Below are 21377 nucleotides of genomic sequence, written 5' to 3' on the forward strand. Positions count from 1 at the left end.
ATCAAGACTCTGTATTAATTGCTCCATTCATTTCATCACGGGCTTGAATCAAAGTCCATGTAATTTACTTTTGAAAGACAAGTTGATTGACACACTTTTCTGGTAAGACTGACATTTCTTTGTAAATTGTTTGTCAAAGTCACCCCCACTTTATTATTGTTCTTTGTACTGCAATCGTACCTCCCTCCATCACCTTCACACCTTGTAGTTTCTATCCTATTAATGACCTCTGTAATTCCATTCCATTATCTTCATCCCCTATTCTGATACAAAACATTCACTACATATTTGCTTGTTTCTAAGTAATATGATATAGGACACTGCCCTGCGAATTCTCATAGAAGCTCAGCCCGTATTTGAGACCTCCAATGCTGTTCATGTTCACTACCTTTTTGATTGAGCAATTTAAATATCAGCATTAACTCATTAAGCCAACCACTCTCCCAGTTTTGGTCCTCTGAATTTCAAATAATTATCTGAATCAAATTGGCCCTATATTAGGTTTTCTTCCTCATACCATGCTTGTCCTAGACTCGATCATGGAACAAAAAGATTATCACCAATGAGACTGTTTTATCCAGACAACAAACTGAAGCACAAGTAAATTGTCATTTAGAGCAACACAATCACAGAAACAGAACAGGAAATCTTGGAAGTTCATTGCAGGAAAAGTTCACCTGAGATTCTTATGTTCAAATAGAGGAAATTTTTCAAGTATTATCTGTGGACAAAAAATATCATGTGATTTCATTATGGGGAAAGTATACTTAATGAATACAAGCGGTAGAAGTAATGACTCCGACTCCCCTATCCGCAACTGACATTGATTGATTTCCTTTTTTCTGTGAGCAACACAGCATCTGACATTTCACAGAAGACGCATATACAACATAATCTACAAGCTTGATATGAATGAAACTGCAAGGACGTTTCAATCTTTGGAATGCCAGAAACCTCAATTTCAACAATTTATTGCTTCTCATTCTTTCCCCTATTAATTCCATGCAGTTTAGATTTTGTGAGAGCATGCTAGGAATGAGCTGGGGAAATTTGACCTTATTGATCACCGTCATAGGTGCTCATAGAAGCCAATACAGTTGGAGGTGTTTTAAGAGCTTTTTCACCATCAACTTCTCGGAATTTTTTCTCTAATTTTGGAATTATAGGAGTTATCATCCTCCGTGTAACTGTCATCTTCAACCCTTCCGTTGTATGGATAGTTGCGCCTGTTGTCATCCCAACCTATGCATGATCGATATTTAAAATTAAAGTTCGTATAACTTCTTTGCCAACCTTCAACGTAGGTGGATTGAGGTAGAAGTGATAAGAACGGGAAGAAAGCATACCAGAGGTGCGCCAAGAGCCAATTGGAAATTGAACCGCCGAACTAGCATTGTGATTGCTACAATGTTCTGCAGAGTAAACAGTTGAAGACTATAAGTAGGTTTTATATAGAAAACAGAAGGATACCTCAAAGGAAGCAGCCATATACATTGGTTGAGTATAAGAAAATATATTCAAAACGATTTGCAGCAAAAAGTAGGCAATTTTTTCCATGTACATTGGTTGCCGAACTAGCATTGTGATTGCTACAATGTTCTGCAGAGTAAACAGTTGAAGACTATAAGTAGGTTTTATATAGAAAACAGAAGGATACCTCAAAGGAAGCAGCCATATTCATTGGTTGAGTATAAGAAAATATATTCAAAATGATTTGCAGCAAAAAGTAGGCAATTTTTTCCATGTAGTACTGGTCTACTGAATGAGGTTGGATAGAGTCCAATTAACAATTGTTGACTTTCCAGAACAGAGCATTAAACCTAGAGAAAGATTGTTTAGCACTTTAGCCTAAGACATATGAGCATTTTCTGGTATTATCGAGACAATATTTCTACTAATCTAGTATTCCAGCTGTATTGAAATTCAGTCCAGATTTCTTTAAATTGGAGGCGAACACCGAAGACGTGGAAATAAACTAGAAGCATCTTTGAGAGGTTAAAATATAGACAATCATGAGGACAGCTTTTATCAAATGAAGATTTGATTGACAATTTGCAAGTATTATAATCAGAAAATCATTATGTACATGCAAGTCATAGTAGTCTAAACAAAATGCTATTAACATTAGATTAACATTCCACTTCTGTTATTACCATGGCTTAAATGCTTAAAAGTGTATTTACATGCCCAACAATTTCAATAAACTTTCCTTTTCAGTATATTCTCCAATATATCCTTCAAACAGCTATTAGAGCATATCTAAGAAAGTCCACTATTAGGCTAATCAAAATAAAAAGAAATTCACGACTTAGAATCTTGGAAGTAGTACAACATATACCATCTCCCTACAAAGATATTTAGATATAGAATTACCTCAAATGTAGCGAACATGTCCCCTACACATTTCCGTGGTCCTCCACCAAAGGGCAAATAACTGAAAGAGCATAAGTTAGCAAGCATCACTAATTCATCACATTATTATAAAACTTCTAGCTGCTTGTTAAATAAGTAATAGTAGTAAGTCACACTCCCAAAATAAAACTCAATATGCAGGAGTATAATCGGACCAACTCTCTTGAAAAAAAAATCGATCTGATTTCAGACGAGACACAAAAAACATACAGTTTTTGGCAATTTACTAAAGATTACATATTAGCAAGAAGTCCACTACTCTTGTGAAATTTGTCCTTCATTGCTGATGTCTTTAACAAGGCACTGTTTGAACTGTAGCTATGTTTTTGCCGTAGATGCCACTTCCATGGTCGGTCACTTGTCCCTAATGTTTCTCTTCGAAAGTGGGACCAGACTTGAATATGCACATAAGGGGGCAAAAGTACTAAAGAAATATTTCAACCTACTGTACCAGTTCTATTCTCTCTTTTCGTCCTATAAGCATAGAATCACACATGCTTAGAGTGTCTGAAAAGGAATCCTTGCTATACACCTTTCCACCATTATGTCATGGTGGTCTAGAGCGCCACAGTTTGTTTGGAATGGGATTTACACACTTATCTTCATATTAATATAGCTGATATTAAAAGTCACCTCCAGTTGGGCAATTGTCTTAAAATCTGCTTGGAGTTGCTCTAAGATAAGTAATCAGATTGTAGAACACTTCTGTTCATTGAGGTCTTTGTGTACGTTCTACGCATTCACTTTCACACAAGTAGATCATTTGACAGTACCAGTCATTTTGTTCAAAATATACACAGCCGAATTTAGTAAACAAACCTGAAATTTTGGTTGACCTCATTTGGGTTCGGTCCGTCTATAGGCCACCTTTCCGGATTGAACTTTTCTGCATCAATCCAACGATTAGGACAGTGATGCAGGTTCCAAACAGAAATGAAAATATCTTCACCCCTGTAAACAAAATCATAGTTCAGCATGGCGGAAAACAAGAGCTACTACAGTCCCACAAATTGCAACATCAGAAACAGCTTGCACATAGCCTTATCCATATTGTCTGGGACTTGTCACTTTATCAACTAAATTACATTCCTATGTCTGAACCAAATTACGCTAACATATACAAGTCGTACTTTTCTAACCAAAACCTTCGAAGCCAGCTACTCATTCCAGAAAGGCAGAAAAGGTATTTTAAAATTTTGGCTATGGATAAATGAAACACATTTAAAAGGTTTGAGCTAAAAGCAAAACCTTCTAATTGGGTACTGCCCAAGCACATCATCCTCCAGAGAACGGCGGATCAGGACAGGTGGTTGAGGGTATAGCCTTAATGACTGCAGAGAAACAAGGATATTAGAAAGAAAACTTAGATTCGAGGAGCAGGTCAGGTATATTTGGCTTCATAAAACCACAACAAAGAATAGATTCAACTAGCTGTAAATAAATGTAAAAAGCGGCAATGTCAGCTAGCCATTCAGTTCTCACTTCATTGATTACTCGGGTTGTATACTTGAGGTTCTTCATGTCTTCAACGGTTGGAAAGCGATCTCCTAGCACAGAATCAACCTACAAATTTAAATTAATCAAACCAGAGGAAGCATAGTAGTCTTAAATATTACCATTTACTACTATATTTTGACTAGTAGTAGCATAAATAGTACCATTACAGGCAAGATTCTACAATGTACACTGGTAATTTTACAGGTATATAAAACTAACCTCATCTTGTAACTTGGCCATTACACCAGGTTCCTGCAACATCGAAAGGAATCATAATATGTAAGACCCATTTATATCTGTTCTGTGGGAGATTGACTTTTCAAATTTAAACTTTATTTCAATGATCTGAATGAAATGGCAAAGGAAGGGTCGCGAGGTTTCCAGTAGGTGATTGTGGTGGTGATCTGGCTGGTAATAATTAAATGGTCAGAAGTGGTGGAGCTGATGACGATGGTTGAGGAAGCAACGCAATAGTTGAAGAGTTTGCAGCACATTTAAGGGTCAAATGGGCCCCTCTCATGCAGGTTTTGACATGTGCTATGGCATGAGTGCAAGCCAACAGCACTACAAGGGGTTTGAACCGTGATGACACTAAGCAGTGGTTGATGTGTCGATGTCAATGGTCATGGTGATAGTGGCACTTAAATGGAGCATCTGTTGCATTGGTGCGACACTGGTGACAAATTTTTGTGAAGGTAGTGATTTTCTGGAGAGAAGAATTAGTTCGCTTACAAATAACACCGCATAATGTGGTATTTAGTTTCATTTATTTCCATTTGCAAGCTATCATAATGCACAAGGATGCATACTTTAATCAAATCCTAGTGTAAAATAATACCTTAGAAAGAAGATAGAATGTCCATGTTAACACTGCAGCAGATGTTTCATGACCAGCGATGAGCATTGTCATCAGATCATCACGTAATTGCTTGCTTGATACCTACAAACAAGCAAGACTTCACTAAGATAGCCCGACAAAAGTTAATCCTTTAAACTAAAACCCAAAAACAAACATAGGTGGGTCAAGGTAGTAACAAAGAGAATAGCAATGTACGTCATCTCCAGATGCCAAAAGGAAGTGAAGAATACTGGGATCCTTCTCATTTATGTATTCCTCATGAAACTGCAGTTCTTCTTCTTCTACCATCCTCTGGGAACACAATCATACATATGAAGTTATGAACAACCAAATAGACACCTGGACACTGGAAGCACTTGTGAATCATGGAACACATGGTATTTATCGCAGACAACGAATGTGTTACTTAAAAAGTTAAAATCAAATACAAGTTCTAAAAGTCCAAATGGTTTCTAGTGTAACCAACAAAACCCATAAGTTAGGTTTAATCGGGAAAGGAAGTCAACAAGTCCAAATGTAGAAGAACCACAAAAGCATCTTTGACTTATATAGAAACGAACACGCACAACATTGACCTAAATCTTCCCTTGAATGCAGTAGGAAGTCTAACTTTCTTTAAAGTAGGAAGTGTCACTTATTAAGGAAAAAAATTATCTGCTTTGAACCACATGCAAACTTACAACTATTATGAGCTCCTTGACAGAACAAACTATATGACTATCTAGAAACAATCATGTACAGTTACCTTGCATATTGCAATAAGATCATTAAGTGTATCATTGATCAACTTCAGAGAAGCGGTGACTTTCCTTTGCCGTGGTGAAATATCTTTCCATACCGGAATATCCCAAACTGGAATTGGCGAGACACTTCGATCTTCTGCTTCTCGCAAGACCGTATACACAGCCTGAGGTTGCCAATTCATTCCATGGAAAGACGTGAACAAAAAAATTCAAAGACAATCAAAGATTTTCAATGATGAGAGAGAGAGAGAGAGAGAGTACTTGCTCATGAAAAAGAACCAAACATTGAAAACCAAAAGACAACCTCAAAATAATGACTGAAAGAGGAACCAGAACAGTGAGAGTTCAAAGAAAGAGTGAGTACCTCAACTATTCCCGTATCATTTGATAGGGAATCAAATTCGTAATTGAATAAAGCGTTCCCAATGATATCCAGTGTCAACCTGGAAAACAGGGACTCCATCTCAACATCCTCCCCATCAGATGCTGCAGCATCTAGCTTCTTGCAGAGCCTATCTGTAGCTCTCCCAAAAGGCCAATCATAGCTGCTACATACTATCAACAAAATACGTATAAAACTTCACCACTAGATTGATCAGAATCTTTACAATATCTTACCGACACCAGATCCAAGATAACATGAATTTTACCATCCCATACTATCAATTTCAAGTTAAAGCAATAATTAAACATCCACTATATATGTAATGTCTACTATACCTTCTGATGCAATGCTGGGACAATAGCCCTTCGTCGAACACGCCATACTTCTCCATCTGCTGGGATCAGGCCCTTCCCCATAACAAAATCTAAAATTTCTGCCAGGATTCCCTGTAAATAAAAGGGTTTAAGAAACTAAGCCGATACGTACAAGCCAAGAGACCAGGTAAAAAAAAACACTAATTAACTAAGGGGTTGTTTGTTTTTTTTTAATTCAGCATTCAGAGCCTCTTAAACTTAAGTTTTAAGCATTCAGAGGCTCAAAACTTGTTTGTTTTTTTTAAGTAGTTTAAGCATTCAGGTGGTACTTTTAGCATTCAAAGATTCAAAGACCAAAATTTCTTCCGAATCTTTGAATTCTAATACTTGAAACAAGAAAGTCCCTTCTTGCCCTTTCTTAAGAACCCATCTACTTTCCTATCTTGACTTTTATGGCTTCAAAATAAGTTCTTCAAAATTTGATGTTGGCGCCACGGTTTTTTCATTTTTTGGGTGAATGATATCCACTTTGTTAAAAAATAGAATTACATATATATATTCTGAAAATAAACAAAATATGAAAATAAACCGTTAAAATATATTTGTGAAAACATATTTTAAATAAATTTATTTATCATTTATTTTTTCGATAATCCATCTCTTCTCCTCAAATATAATATATATTTTGTTTAACAAGAAATCAAGTTAGTGTTTAAAATAGATAGCATGAGTAAAATTGTCCGAATGATTTATATTCAACCTTGAGCGTGAGCGGGTTATTCTAACAAAAACAAACATGTTTTTAGAATTCAAAGAATCAAACATTTAGCATTCAGAGAATGAGCCATTCAGCATTCAGCATTCATAGGCTCAGAAAAACAAACGACCCCTAATATATACCTTTGAATATGCCTTGGAATTATCCTTCAAGATATGCTTAGCAACGGAAGGATCGGAAATGATAAGAAAAGACTGCAAAAATCACCAATTCATAACTGATCAATCACAATTTTTAAGGAAAACACTGCCGCGGACCTATTCCTGTTACGTCAAAATTGCTAGAAACGTTTACAACGATCCATTCTCAAATGTCAATGTACTGATGCATCTGTTATTAATTGCACAATAGTGACTACTCTTGGTATAAAGAAGGATCGAACCAAGTTAAGAATGTGTTTAACAGCTACTGTTATCTCTCGAACAAACTCACTGTCAAGAGATGCAAAACTCAATCATGAATTAGACACTACCGAGCTACAAGGATTTGATCAAAATTGGCATACCATGTTTTATAACAAGACAAAAACAATACCCTATACCCAATGCTTGACATAACTAACTAAAATTTGCTCTGCAACCTTTTAATTCAAACTAGTCCCATGTTATGATGCAATCACAATTACTCACAAAGAATAAACATCTAAGAAGATGAAGGATCAAACCTTTGGACCAAATGATAATCTGAATATGCCACCATAGGTAAGAAAAAGCTCATACAAAGGAATAAAGAAAGGCTCCCCTCTTAGAGAACTAAGCGCTCCTTTCGCTTGCGGTACCTCTGGATAATCACGAAGAGAACCCGGCAGAATATCCAAAAACTCCTTGGGCACGCCGAATTTTGATAAAATACTCTTCAATTGAGGCAGAAAACTTCTCCAATAACCAAAACAAAACAAAACCAAAATAATTACTTCCAATTCTAAACACAAAGCGTGCACCAAAAATAGGCTAAGTTAGACTTTACCCAGATTGTTCTACTGTGAATTCACCAGAAGCAATTCTAGCGGCCAATTCGGCTCGTTTTTTCTCTTCAACAAGGCATTCGACACTCTTTACACCATCTTCGGATTCTCGCCCATTATTAGATGCACATGCAATAAAAGAACACCTAGGAAAACCTGCAATAAACATCAAATTCTATCCGTGAACTTGCTAAAACAAAAGCAGACAACTCAATCTGGGATCGTCTTATTTTAGCTATTTTACTACTCTTTACTAACAAAAACAGCTCACAAGTAGTTACTAAGCAAATTTGCTACAACCCCAAGTGCATTAAAGAGATAAAAAGAAAAATAAAACCTGCAATAAACACCAACTTCTATAATAATAATAAAAAAAAAATGAATGAACTCAATGTGGAGTCATGTTATTTTAGCTATTTTACTAGTGTTCACTAACAAACAACAGCTCACAAGTAGTTAACAAGCCAAAATGCAACAAGAGAGATACTAACCATTGTTGGGCTTCGGAAATGCAAGTGCAAGTGAGTTGGGTTTGAAAATGTTGTTTAGACGAGAATTGAGTTGAAGAGAACGAGGAGAAAGAGAAGGGAGCTGGAGAAGAGAAGCACTAGCAGCCATGAGAGAGAGAGAGAAAAAAGAAGATAATGCAGTGTCAACTCTCAAAGGCTGCAAGTGAATCTCTCCATGTTGATGGTTTCAGCTGGTTTTTTTTTTTCTTCTTCTAGCGCTAGGAAAAAAACAGAAAATGAGGAAGTGGAATCTTTTGTTTGGCTTTCAATGGAAAGCGTAGGCATCTACTTCACGTACTAGTCAACTCGGTTTCTGTTATATGTTTCTTCAACAGATTAACTACTTGCTTTCAGTTCGGTCGGCCTATCAGGACTACCCGGCCCAATACGAACACCAAGTTCGTTGAGCCCAATAATATTGCAGGCATTTGTACATGAGAAAGTGAGAAACACTGCTCTCTTGTTTCTGAAAATCAGGAAGTAAACAAAATGATGTTACAATAACACATTTGTCTTCAAAAAATTTAACACATGCTTACAAAAAAGAAGTGTGCAATCACATTCAGAAAGACGCTAATTGTTCAAATAAAAACTTGAAACAGTCTGGAATCACTTGTAACACTGTTTCAGCTTTCTCTCTGCTAATGGCAATGTATATCTTCTAGATAGAACTAGTTATCTTCTGAGGAAGATGGGTCTGTTTGGAATGTATAACCAACCTCCACAAAGTGGGATTTCACCATGGCAAGAGCCTTGGACCGATGAGAAATCTTGTTCTTTTCTTCCTTGGGCATTTCGGCGTAACTGTAACACCAAACAACAATATACGTCAAGTAAAACTTATGATTGACCATAAGATAAGTAATAATAGGGGGGAAGAAGAAATTACGTTTGCTCATAACCGTCGGGTTGAAAGATGGGATCCCATCCAAAATCATTTGGTCCCCTTGGAAGCACTATCTTTCCCTGAGATGCCCACCACAAATGGAGTCAGAATCATTTGTTTAAAGGCCAATCATCTTACTATACATGCTTTTCATAGAGAATATAAGGTAATACAAAATTTTACTTCTCAATAATGCAAACACAACAGCAAATGTAGTTTGAATCCCCAGCGAATGGTTTCACACATGAATACTAAGAGTTCTAAGGATGCCCCTACTAAAAGGGCCCAATGAGGTGGCTGAGAACATAACATCGATACCACTTGAATCACAACACTAATGCCTTCCTGAATGTCTTTAAGGATGATCAGGTCTTCGCTTAAAGGGAAGAGGGAAGTAAATGAGCTATATATTGCTATCGTTTGGAGAATGATTTTCAATAGAAGAGCACTGTGAATTTGGTGATTGCACTGTTCCATCATAATCCTAGTTGAATCGGTCCTTCCAAGCCTTCCGTTTACAAATAGGATCTCCTTATGTTTAAGCATGTGAAGAATAAACTAATTGTTTCAATTAGCTCTTATGATCCCCGAAAGTGTTTTCCACCAATTCAATTGTCACTACATTCTACGTAACCAAAAACTCTCCTCATCAGAAGACTGTCTTTGCGTCGATACTCAGACAACTTTGGACGTCTATACTCTGTAGGATTTGTCGGAAAATGAGTTTAGATGTTTGTCGGGTACATGCCTCTCCAACTCTCATGGAAGATTGAGCAACCCTAGTACAGGCATTGACTCATAAATATATTATTCCAATAAAAAAGCTCTATACGAAAATACTACAGTCACATCGCTTTTGAGATCTATTAAGCAACATTTCACTATTTGCAAGTTGCAACAGTCCGACTTCTTATGAAAATAATTTTCTAAAGATTTGAAAGTGTGTGGCGTTCAACTATAAGATTCATAGAGCCTTGACCGCTAAACCCCTTGAATCCCCTTTTCCTGGTGAGGGTGTGAGTTGAACACTTGAACCCAAGACCTGGGACCCAACATCCGTAGACTTCAACGAGTAGGCTACTGACCAATTGAAATGAGCTATATATTTTCACCTTGAAAGTCGTTTGTCTTTTAACATTGTAATAATTTCCAATGAGATGTTATCAAAAATTTAAATAGATAATATAAATCTGGATGGGATCATGAATATCAAATAACTTTCTGATGTTATGAGGAAAACAAAACATATCAGACATCATACCGGAGTCTTCCCAAGAAAGGTTACAGGTTCCACGTCTGGCCCCAGGGCAAGAGAAAATACGCATAAAGCATAAGCTGACTTATCCTCATATGCCAATAGTAAGTTATTAAGACCTGCAAATGAACACTGCAGTAAGAATATATGCTCAATAAAAAAGAGGATACAAAAAACAAGAAAAAGTAAGAGAAACAACCTTCATGACCAATTTTCTGCAGAAACCACTTGCTGGTTGATTTCATGTTTGAGTTGAATAGTTGCCATCAGGGACAGAGAAACAAAAACATTAGCACGGCTAAGGTAATATAGCAAAACAACACATGGAAGGAAAAACTTTAACAGTCAAAGTGATAGAGAAAGTTGTAAGTTTTAAGGATTTGTCAGTTTATTAAGAATTAGCCGACTCTTTGCTATCTATTTCCAAACATTCCATTCTAATTTATACAATGCAGTCCCAGAAACTTAGATAATACCGTAAATACTTTAAGCAAACATAAAGAAGTCAGAACTTTGTAGTGCTTTCTTCAAGAGACATATGGAAATCAAAAACATACATTGATGCCAAGCTTAAACGTGAGCCTTGAAATAAGTTTCCACCATATCCAACTTAAGACAAAACTTCTTATATATTCTTATTGTAAACCAAAGAACTTCAGAGTTCAGAGGCATGGATAGTACAATTTCTCCTTTCTCCTTTAATTTATGTACAAATTGTCCATGTAAAATAAAAGCCCTCAAGATGTCTAAAGTTCCATGAAAGCACTATGCAATAACATACAAGATGTTATACAATTATACCGATCAACAAAACACAAAGACAAAATTCAGGAAGCATATCAAGAGAGTGCCTAGTATTTTTGTATTCAGAACACAAGGTAAGAACTTCGGTGCTGGGCTAGTGTCAGTCTAATTAACCAATACAAAGTACACATTGCATGTAAGCAGTTCTTGCCTTTGGAAAGACACTTTTCCAATTGCAATCAATGCCCATTGCTAAATAGTCAAAGCAAAGTTGAAGCTAACATGTAGAAATATGTAAGCTCTTTCTTATATATCCCCCTTGCTAACAAACATAATCACATAAATTGATCAATTCACCTTAAAAATTCTGTAGAAGATGCAAAGAGAACTTACATATAAGGTCCAGGTAGGCCTTTAAGAGCATTAAAACAAAGGCAAGTATCTTCAACCAGCACTGGTCCATTTACCTTCCATAACCAACAAAACAATATTAAAAAACCCATCTTTAAAAAACTTCATGAAAATTCACACAATGGATACCTGAAGAGAAGCTAATCTAGCCTTTTCTTTGGAAATTTCTTCAGGTTCTCCTTGTAGTTCTGGCACTGTATAGAAAACACAAGTGAAAAAATGTTGGTAAGTAAAGAAAACAAAGAAACAACGTTAAGAAGAAAGAAGTAGAGAAAGAATACATACAGTCAAGCTTAAGAGAATGAAAGGGTATAGAGTGACCAAGAATAGCTTTCACTTCTTCAAGTTTTTTAGCATTTCCTGTTACAAATGTCACTGGTCGTTTCAACACTAATCCTCCTCTTGTCACCACACCCACACCCGCCATTGCTTTCTTTCGTTCTTCACTTCTTTCCTGTTTTTTTTCGATAACTTTTTTTATAAACATCTACGGGCTCTATTCTGGGCCGGATACCCACTAGATCAAATGTTTTTTCACTCCAAAGAAAACAGGGCATACGCCGGGAATCTATTAAATATTTTGTATGCTGAAAAGGTTTTACAAAATGTATCACACAAATTTTCGAATCAGAATATATTTTTATTGAAAATAAATCGAAATACGTTAATAAGCAGCGATTATAGTGCATAAGTACTTAAACTAAGAGATCAAATTGAGATTGCCTCTTCACTTTGTGGTTTAGGATATTAATCCATAATTTCCAAATATAATTATCTTAAATTCAATCTAGCTTGTATAATAGTTTTCTTAGATTTATGTTGATTTAGCGGTAAATTTTCGAATCATAATATATTTTTATTGAGAATAAACCGAAATACGTTAATAAGCAGCGATTATGGTGCATAAATATTTGGAAACTAAAGGATCAAATTGAGATAGTCTCTTCACTTTGTGGTTTAGGATATTAATCCGTAATTTTCAAATGGAATTATCTTAAACTCGATCTAGCTTGTATAATAGTTTTCTTAGATTTATGGTGATTCAATGGTAAATCATTAACGCTCAGCATATTTTACTCTCTATCATTAATTCCCTATGTATATATACAAAAGATTTTACTCTCTATCCTTATTTTACTCTCTATATATAGTCTGATGAGATCCTTAGTTTTAGCAGGAACACTGAACAGAATCTCTGTGATCGCTTCTTCAGGAAAATAATAAGCATCCATTGTGATCAGTATTCATATATTAAGAAGTTAAGAACGTACCCTTTAAGAAACTAATTGGGATTGTTCGAATTTGTTGGCTTCCAACACTTGGTCTTTAATATATGAATTTGCTTCTTCTAGAAGAATGAGAGAATTCAGAATACTCTTGAGTTTAAATTGGAATAAGTATTTGAGTTGGACTTGAAATAGTACTTGCTAATTGCTTCTAACGCAAAATATGAAAACAGGAGAACTAATTGCTTCATCACAAAACTTCCAAACTTGAGCATGATGCTCTTGACACATTAACAGCAACACTATACAGATCCATCTATATATGTAAATTTCTTTTTCATGCTTAAGCTCTGTACCAATACTCACAATTACAACAAAACTTCTAGAAAACGGTAGACCAAACAGTGGCCCGCAGGTTCCCCTCTGAATACAGAATACATGTAGACATGTAGTAATGAGAATGAAATTATTAAGAGAAAAAAGCATGGCCACACAAAATAATACTATAGAAAAGATGGTCGATCATGTTGTAACAATCTTAGAGTGATTGCTTGTAAATTTTGATATCCTGTGAGAGCTTAATAATAACAGCAATGGTGTAAACACTCTGTTTATTGAATGAGATAGTAGCAGCTATAAATATAAGCTAGTGAAGTAAAACTAACACCACTAAATCAGGAACTACTAAGCCACTCCTCAATGCATGACCATAACAATAGCAACTACCTAGACTCAGTCAGTAACTAAACAAACTCAATAGACAACTCAATGGACATAAGCTTTTGGCACATGCTTAAGTGCATATACCTTAGAACTTCAACTCTACCTTTGGAAGAACTTTGCATTGACCCAAACTCTTTTATCTCTTCTAAATAATGAGAGGGCTAATGGCAGAAATAAGCATTAGAGTCCGAGTTGGAAAGTACTAGCACATCATGGTTGTCTATGGAAAGTAGGAAACCGAAAACCATCACTAGTCATACAATACTATCACAGATAGATTCTTTCCCTTCTTTTTTCTTTCGATGACACATGATTTCCATTTTTTTTATCATTAAGTGGATCCTTTCTCCGAGCACAAACAATGTGAAAGATTAAGTAACACCACCTTGAACATATACAGTCATGAATTTGGTGAGATCCGTTGTTGGAATACTCGTTACGTTATTAGGTTATTAGTATCGTTATGATTATTTTGTCAATTCTATAAACGGCCAAAACACAAGCCCGATGCTGCAGTATAATCTGATCAGTACTGAAGTCTATGAATCGAAAACTGTACCTCTACTCCTCCAAACTTTATCTATATTAGAAGTAAAGATAATGAGAAGGTGCACCAGATCATTTTACAAGAACCATAAAGGACTTTACACACGCATACTAACCAAGTAACCAATTCCCTCCACAACAATACCTACTAAAACATATTCACTGGAAATTATAACACCACCAACGTAATACCATAAACAATATATACAGCTCTTTATTGATGGAACCATGAAGAGAAATTAACCCTCAAATAGAATGTAGGCCATGTAGCACGGCGCCAGAAAACAGTTTACATATAGAAGAGGTGTTTATAACTCAGTGGCATGTTTCCAACTCCAAAGAACCTCCATAACAACAAAATAGAACAGCATATAAAGCTAGCAATTAACTCGCATAACATATAGTTGTCAAAAGCATCCACTAGTGGAAAAACTCTTCTTAACCCATGCACAGGATGCACATAACAAAAATGAAATTTCCCCGGCCTCTTAACAATATCCCAGTGTAAGTCCCTTACACATCAAAATTACTAGTGATTTGTTGGCGCTTAAAAGTTGAGGTTAAGTTTTGGACCACCTGATGCACCATATATCAGAAGAGTATTCCTTGGGAAAATAGAATGCAGATGGATGGAAGCAGGCAATGGGATCTCTATAGCATGTCGTAATTTCATCTACCCTACAGGGAAGTTAACTTCTGTGCAAACAAAATGGCAAATCATGGGGTCAGACATGGTCCTAATGTCTGTGAGTCTCAGAACACCGAGACTGAAAATTCTTGCATATCTACAACAAAATTCTCACTCTTCCTATTTGCATAAAATCACGTGGATACGCCTTTTCTTTCTAAAAAACACAAACACAAACACAAACACATTACATATTTACACTATATCCCGTCTTTAATACCCTTCCCAATATTGATTAGGCAATTTAAGATCTCTTTATTTACTTAATTTAGAAACACCTCCTTCACTAAATTTAGAATAAACCCCACTTTTATTAATATAATTTGAAAAAGGTTTCTTTTTTATTAATAATTAAAAAACACCTCTCTAATGTCACTTAAATTAAATAATTACTCCTGTTTCCCACATTGAAATTAAAACAAGCCCTAATTTTATTATTGATAATTTAAAAGAAACTCCCTAATATCACTTAAATAATATAATTATCTCCCATTTTGTTTAAAAAAAATAAATAGATGAGTCTCTCCTATATAATTACAATTACTATTTACAATTAGAATCCAAATAAATCATGCTAACTATCGATCTGGAGAGACGGGTTTCAAGACTTAAAAAAACTGATGCGTAGCAATGTTTGCATACTTGTGGGTCTATTATAGTTCTACCATCTGATTATGTTGTTGATTCCAATGATTTCGGAGAGATCTATTATCATTTGAGGACTTATTCACCATATGTGACCGTACACCCACGGATTTTTTTCCTGATTATATATGTAAATAGTCTGACTTTGACATTAAGTACACATGAAAAATTGACCTGTTCGTTTGAGATAGTTTCTTACTCGTTTAACACTCGAACAAGGTTGAGATGTAGTTTTGATCCTCCTTATGGACATAGATGGATATAAGGGTACGCGTGGAGGCGGTCACACCCTTTGATATTAGAAAAACTCCATCACCACATAACTAATTGCCAATAAAAATTACACCGCAATTATATATTTTAGCAAATTTTCATAACTCACCCTCAATTTTTTTTACAACTATAGTGAGAATATATTAAAAAAAAATAGTATGAAAATAAGACTAATAAAAAACATTTCAATAAACCAACTTCTCTTTTTGCCCTTACAAAATTATCATTTATCATTTATTTTGAGTCTAAAACCATTAAAGATAGACAAATGTATTTTTGAATGTTTGATGAGTTAATGAGAGTAAAACAAATAGCCAAAGGCCAAAAGCCCAACTGGTCAGTTTGTATAATTCTAATCACCCATAACAACCCCGTAAGCTCTCCCTCATTTCTTTAACTCTAAATTCTTAAATAAGCGTTAGACCTCAACCCAAAAAAAAAAACAAAAAACAAAAAAACAAATTCAGAAAAGATTTGGGGCGCAACTTATTGCACGCTTGTATTTACATAACCAAACATCTCAATCAGAGTACGTAATACTATAAATCTAATAGAAAAAAATGATATATACCTCAATATGATTGGTAAGCTTTAACTGACTACAAGCATTATTAATTTCAGCACATGTTGGATTCTCACATGCTTTATATCTACTATCTATATGCTAAAGCAGAGACCTCTAATGGAGGATTTTCTCTTTCTTATGTGGCACTTTAATATGAGAGTTAGTTTTTTTTTCTCTCCTATATGTCACTCTAACATGAAAGATAATTTTTTCTAGTAGTCTACCATCCCACGTATATGGAATCTCTTTGGAGAGTTTGAGTGATTTAATATATTCTGATTCAAAAATTTGTGTGAGACATTTTGTAAAGCCTTTTCAGCATACAAAATATTTAATAGATCCCGGGCATATGCCCTTGGCTACTGCTTTCTTTGGAGTGAAAAAACATATGAATCGTATCTAGTGGGTTTCCGGCCCAGAATAGAGCCCGTAGATGTTTATAAAAAAAGTTTTCGAAAAAAAAACAGGAAAGAAGTGAAGAAAGAAAGAAAGCAATGGCAGGTGTAGTGACAAGAGGAGGATTAGTGTTGAAACGACCAGTGACATTTGTAACAGGACATGCTAAAAAACTTGAAGAAGTGAAAGCTATTCTTGGTCACTCTATACCCTTTCATTCTCTTAAGCTTGACTGTATGTATTCTTTCTCTACTTCTTTCTTCTTAACGTTGTTTCTTTGTTTTCTTTATTTTACCAACATTTTTTTCACTTGTGTTTTCTATACAAGTGAAAAAATCCTTAAATCACCATATTGAGGTATATACCGTTTTTTTCTATTAGATTTATAGTATTACGTACTCTGATTGAGATGTTTGGTTATGTAAATACAAGCGTGCAACAAGTTGCGTCCCAAATCTTTTCTGAATTTGTTTTTTATTTTATTTTTTGGGTTGAAATCTAACACTTATTTAAGAATTTAGAGTTAAAGAAATGAGGGAGAGCTTAGGGGGTTATTATGGGTGATTAGAATTATACAAACTGACCAGTTGGGCTTTTGGCCTTTGGCTATTTGTTTTACTCTCATTAACTCATCAAACATTCAAAAATATATTTGTCTATCTTTAATGATTTTGGACTCAAAATAAATGATAAATGATAATTTTGTAAGGGCAAAAAGAGAAGTTGGTTTATTGAAATGTTTTTTATTAGTTTTTTTTTTCATACTATTTTTTTTTTATTATATTCTCACTATAGTTGTAAAAAAATTGAGGGTGAGTTATGGAAATTTGCTAAAATAATTGCGGTGTAATTTTTATAGGCAATTAGTTATGTGGTGATGGAGTTTTTCTAATATCAGGGGGTGTGACCACCCCCACGCGCAACTATAATAGACCCACAAGTATGCAAACATTGCTACGCATCATTTTTTTTAAGTCTTGAAACCCGTCTCTCCAGATCGATAGTTAGCATGGTTTCTTTGGATTCTAATTGTAAATAGTAATTGTACTTATATAGGAGAGACTCATCTATTTATTTATTTTAAACAAAATAGGAGATAATTATATTATTTAAGTGATATTAGGGAGTTTCTTTTAAATTATCAATAATAAAATCAGGGCTTGTTTTAATTTCAATGTGGGAAATAGGAGTAATTATTTAATTTAAGTGATATTAGAGAGGTGTTTTTAAATTATTAATAAAAAAGAAACCTTTTTCAAATTATATTAATAAAAGTGGGGTTTATTCTAAATTTAGTGAAGGAGGTGTTTCTAAATTAAGTAAATAAGGAGATTTTAAATTGCCTAATCAATATTGGGAAGGGTATTAAAGACCCGGATATCATATAGTGTAAATATGTAATATGTTTGTGTTTGTGTTTGTGTTTTTTTAGAAAGAAAAGGCGTATCCACTTGATTTTATGCAAATAGGAAGAGTGAGAATTTTGTTGTAGATATGCAAGAATTTTCAGTCTCGGTGTTCTGAGACTCACAGACATTAGGACCATGTCTGACCCCATGATTTGCCATTTTGTTTGCACAGAAGTTAACTTCCTGCAGGGCAGACGAAATTACGACATGCTATAGAGATCCCATTGCCTGCTTCCATCCATCTGCATTCTATTTTCCCAAGGAATACTCTTCTGATATATGGTGCATCAGGTGGTCCAAAACTTAACCTCAACTTTTAAGCGCCAACAAATCACTAGTAATTTTGATGTGTATGATGTTTTTAAGGGACTTACACTGGGATATTGTTAAGAGGCCGGGGAAATTTCATTTTTGTTATGTGCATCCTGGCATGGGTTAAGAAGAGTTTTTCCAGTAGTCAATGCTTTTGACAACTATATGTTATGCGAGTTAATTGCTAGCTTTATTGCTGTTCTATTTTGTTGTTACGGAGGCTATTTGGAGTTGGAAACATGCCATTGAGTTATAAACACCTCTTCTATATGTAAACTGTTTTCTGGCGCTGTGCTACATGGCCTACATTCTATTTGAGGGTTAATTTCTCTTCATGGTTCCATCAATAAAGAGCTGTATATATTGTTTATGGTATTACGTTGGTGGTGTTATAATTTCCAGTGAATATGTTTTAGTAGGTATTGTTGTAGAGGGAATTGGTTACTTGGTTAGTATGCGTGTCTAAAGCCCTTTATGGTTCTTGTAAAATGATCTGGTGCACCTTCTCATTAGCTTTACTTCTAATATAGATAAAGTTTGGAGGAGTAGAGGTACAGTTTTCGATTCATAGACTTCAGTACTGATCAGATTATACTACAGCATCGGGCTTGTGTTTTGGCCGTTTATAGAATTGTGCATTAGCAGTGAAACCTGCCTTTTGTATATCCTACATTCCTACATCTAAACATGTTTTAAGCAATTGTGTTTATGAGGGGCTATTCTGATGCATTTCAGGGAAGCAACTAATGGTTCCCTTTCACCAACTTAAGTTCTATTATGTGTTTTACCCTTTGTTATGATCAGGGTTTTAAATACATTGAGCCTCAGATTTTTATGATGAAGAAAGCATTTTCGGTATGTTTATACGTGTATATCCTTAAATTCATAGATGATGGCTCCGGGAAAGAGAACACATTTAAGCCAATTTACTTCCGGTGAAGTTCTTATCCTGGAAAAAAAAGAAACTTCTGGTGAAGTTTACGCAGCTGACAGAGTGACAACCCATGGCTCATCCAGCCCGCCCCAAATTGAATTCCTGAATATGTGCACCCTGCACACTAAATCAGTAAATCACTAATGACTGGAAGATCAACACCTTCATCTCGGCCATAATTAGACAACTATTCATATATTTTTTTATCTCTCCCTAACCATCCATAATCCATCTCAATGCATTAAAGTTTAACCTTCCTGACGAAATAATCATAACGATACTAATAACCTAATAACGAAATCAGTATTCCAACAACTGATCTCACCAAATTCATGACTGTATATGTTCAAGGTGGTGTTACTTAATCTTTCACATTGTTTGTGCTCGGAGAAAGGATCCACTTAATGAAAAAAACAATGGAAATCATGTGTCATCGAAAGAAAAAAGAAGGGAAAGAATCTATCTGTGATAGTATTGTATGACTAGTACAACTGTGCAAATTGCACATTATTAGGACTCTATGGTTTTCGGTTTCCTACTTTCCATAGACAACCATGATGTGCTAGTACTTTCCAACTCGGACTCTAATGCTTATTTCTGCCATTAGCCCTCTCATTATTTAGAAGAGATAAAAGAGTTTGGGTCAATGCAAAGTTCTTCCAAAGGTAGAGTTGAAGTTCTAAGGTACGTTCTTAACTTCTATTTTTACTGCTTTGTAAACCTTGATCACGTACAATGGCTACTTATTTTCCTGAAGAAGTAATATCACAGATTCTGTTAAGAGTTCATGCAAGGGACCTCATTAGAATCAAGACTGTATGCAAGCTTTGGCACTCCTTAATCTCCAACCTCAATTTTGTGAATGCCCACCTAGCTCGTTCTCACCCAGAGATTATCTTAACAACTTGTCGCTACCACAGTAGTGAAGGTAGGGAAGATATATATGATTACATCTCTATAGACATGCAAGAGAATGATTTACCATCGAAGATATTTCAATTTCCAGCAAGCCTACATAATAAGGTGTACTTGATCCATTCTTGTAATGGCTTAACCCTCCTTCAAGACAGAGACGATTTTCCTCGTTTGTATATCTATAATCCTGTTACTCGGGAATGTAACACTCTTTCTCCAACACAGTATAAATGTCATCAGTGGGCTTTGGCTTATGACGATTCTATACGAAAATATAAAGTGTTTGGAATAGCTAGTGAAAAGAAAGTATGTTTGGTGTTAACACAAGGTGAGAATCTTTGGAAAGAGGTTAGAACAATAGAGGACCCGTTTCCAGTACTACGATCGAATCCGGTTTTGGTAGAGAAAGAGCTGTGTTGGTTCTCAAGATACATGGACAGTCTAAATGAGAATATACAGCGCTTGTACTATGTTAATTCGATTGATGTTGCAACAGAGGAATTCAGGAACATCAAAATTCCGCCAAGCATAACGAAACTCTGCCACCAGTTATCCGCAGAGTGAATGGATATCTGTGCCTGACCAGTGTCTCAAATGATCAGTTAGATATATATGTTTTACTGGACAAAGTTAACAGTCAGTGGGCCATATGTTATAGCACTAATCTTCAATCCTTGCCGAATAAACCAGCTTTCCTTGAGAGCTTCTTGAACGATTATACCTGCATTGTCGCTAAGAGATACAGCTGCCGTAGTAGTTATGAGGACAGCCTGAATCTTTTCATAATAAATCAAAATCAGTTGTTCTTGTATGAGTTGAAGAGCGGGAAACTGAGGCATATTGCATCCGTAGGCTGGATTACAGAGCTGTGTATAGATTATGTACCACACTTTAATAGTCTTGTCAGATGGAAATGAAAGGGCAGAAAGGCATGTAGTTGTTGGTTTGTTGTGCTTAGCTTCAGTATTACAAATTGAGTTCTGACAAA

At 35.3% G+C, this 21377-nt stretch overlaps 3 protein-coding genes across 5 annotated transcripts; 1 reads left to right on the plus strand and 2 right to left on the minus strand.

The window, feature by feature from the left end:
• Positions 1 to 631: 631 nt before the first annotated feature.
• On the minus strand, positions 632 to 8746 carry CYP97A3 (cytochrome P450, family 97, subfamily A, polypeptide 3). Of its 3 annotated transcripts, XR_015196349.1 has the most exons (17): positions 8444 to 8731; positions 7955 to 8108; positions 7653 to 7860; positions 7111 to 7182; positions 6232 to 6342; positions 5876 to 6066; positions 5514 to 5675; positions 4964 to 5059; positions 4748 to 4849; positions 4129 to 4161; positions 3895 to 3975; positions 3661 to 3743; positions 3232 to 3363; positions 2374 to 2434; positions 1493 to 1599; positions 1347 to 1412; positions 632 to 1242 (listed from the first exon to the last, which is right to left on the minus strand). XR_015196349.1 is itself a non-coding variant. In XM_086562065.1 (16 exons), the coding sequence occupies exons 5-16, from the start codon at positions 6275 to 6277 to the stop codon at positions 1057 to 1059; spliced, it is 1239 nt and encodes a 412-aa protein (XP_086418191.1). In that variant the 5' UTR covers positions 6278 to 6342; positions 7111 to 7182; positions 7653 to 7860; positions 7955 to 8108; positions 8444 to 8746; the 3' UTR covers positions 632 to 1056. The 3 variants fall into 3 exon arrangements, 1 of the variants encoding a protein (XP_086418191.1); XM_086562065.1 differs by lacking the exon at positions 1493 to 1599 and having other exon boundaries at positions 8444 to 8746; XR_015196350.1 differs by lacking the exons at positions 7653 to 7860; positions 7955 to 8108; positions 8444 to 8731 and having other exon boundaries at positions 1158 to 1242; positions 1562 to 1599; positions 7111 to 7185.
• Positions 8747 to 8904: 158 nt separating this feature from the next.
• On the minus strand, positions 8905 to 13596 carry LOC147500430 (Inosine triphosphate pyrophosphatase family protein). The gene is made up of 9 exons (XM_086562066.1): positions 13535 to 13596; positions 13029 to 13406; positions 12043 to 12211; positions 11887 to 11951; positions 11740 to 11813; positions 10802 to 10833; positions 10609 to 10721; positions 9351 to 9427; positions 8905 to 9265 (listed from the first exon to the last, which is right to left on the minus strand). The coding sequence occupies exons 3-9, from the start codon at positions 12182 to 12184 to the stop codon at positions 9133 to 9135; spliced, it is 636 nt and encodes a 211-aa protein (XP_086418192.1). The 5' UTR covers positions 12185 to 12211; positions 13029 to 13406; positions 13535 to 13596; the 3' UTR covers positions 8905 to 9132.
• Positions 13597 to 20209: 6613 nt separating this feature from the next.
• On the plus strand, positions 20210 to 20953 carry LOC147500431 (putative F-box only protein 10). Its single transcript, XM_086563643.1, has one exon. The coding sequence runs from the start codon at positions 20210 to 20212 to the stop codon at positions 20951 to 20953; it is 744 nt and encodes a 247-aa protein (XP_086419769.1).
• Positions 20954 to 21377: the final 424 nt, after the last annotated feature.

Source organism: Coptis chinensis, chromosome 5 (assembly GCF_015680905.1).
Source record: "Coptis chinensis isolate HL-2020 chromosome 5, ASM1568090v1, whole genome shotgun sequence".
NCBI lineage: Eukaryota > Viridiplantae > Streptophyta > Magnoliopsida > Ranunculales > Ranunculaceae > Coptis > Coptis chinensis.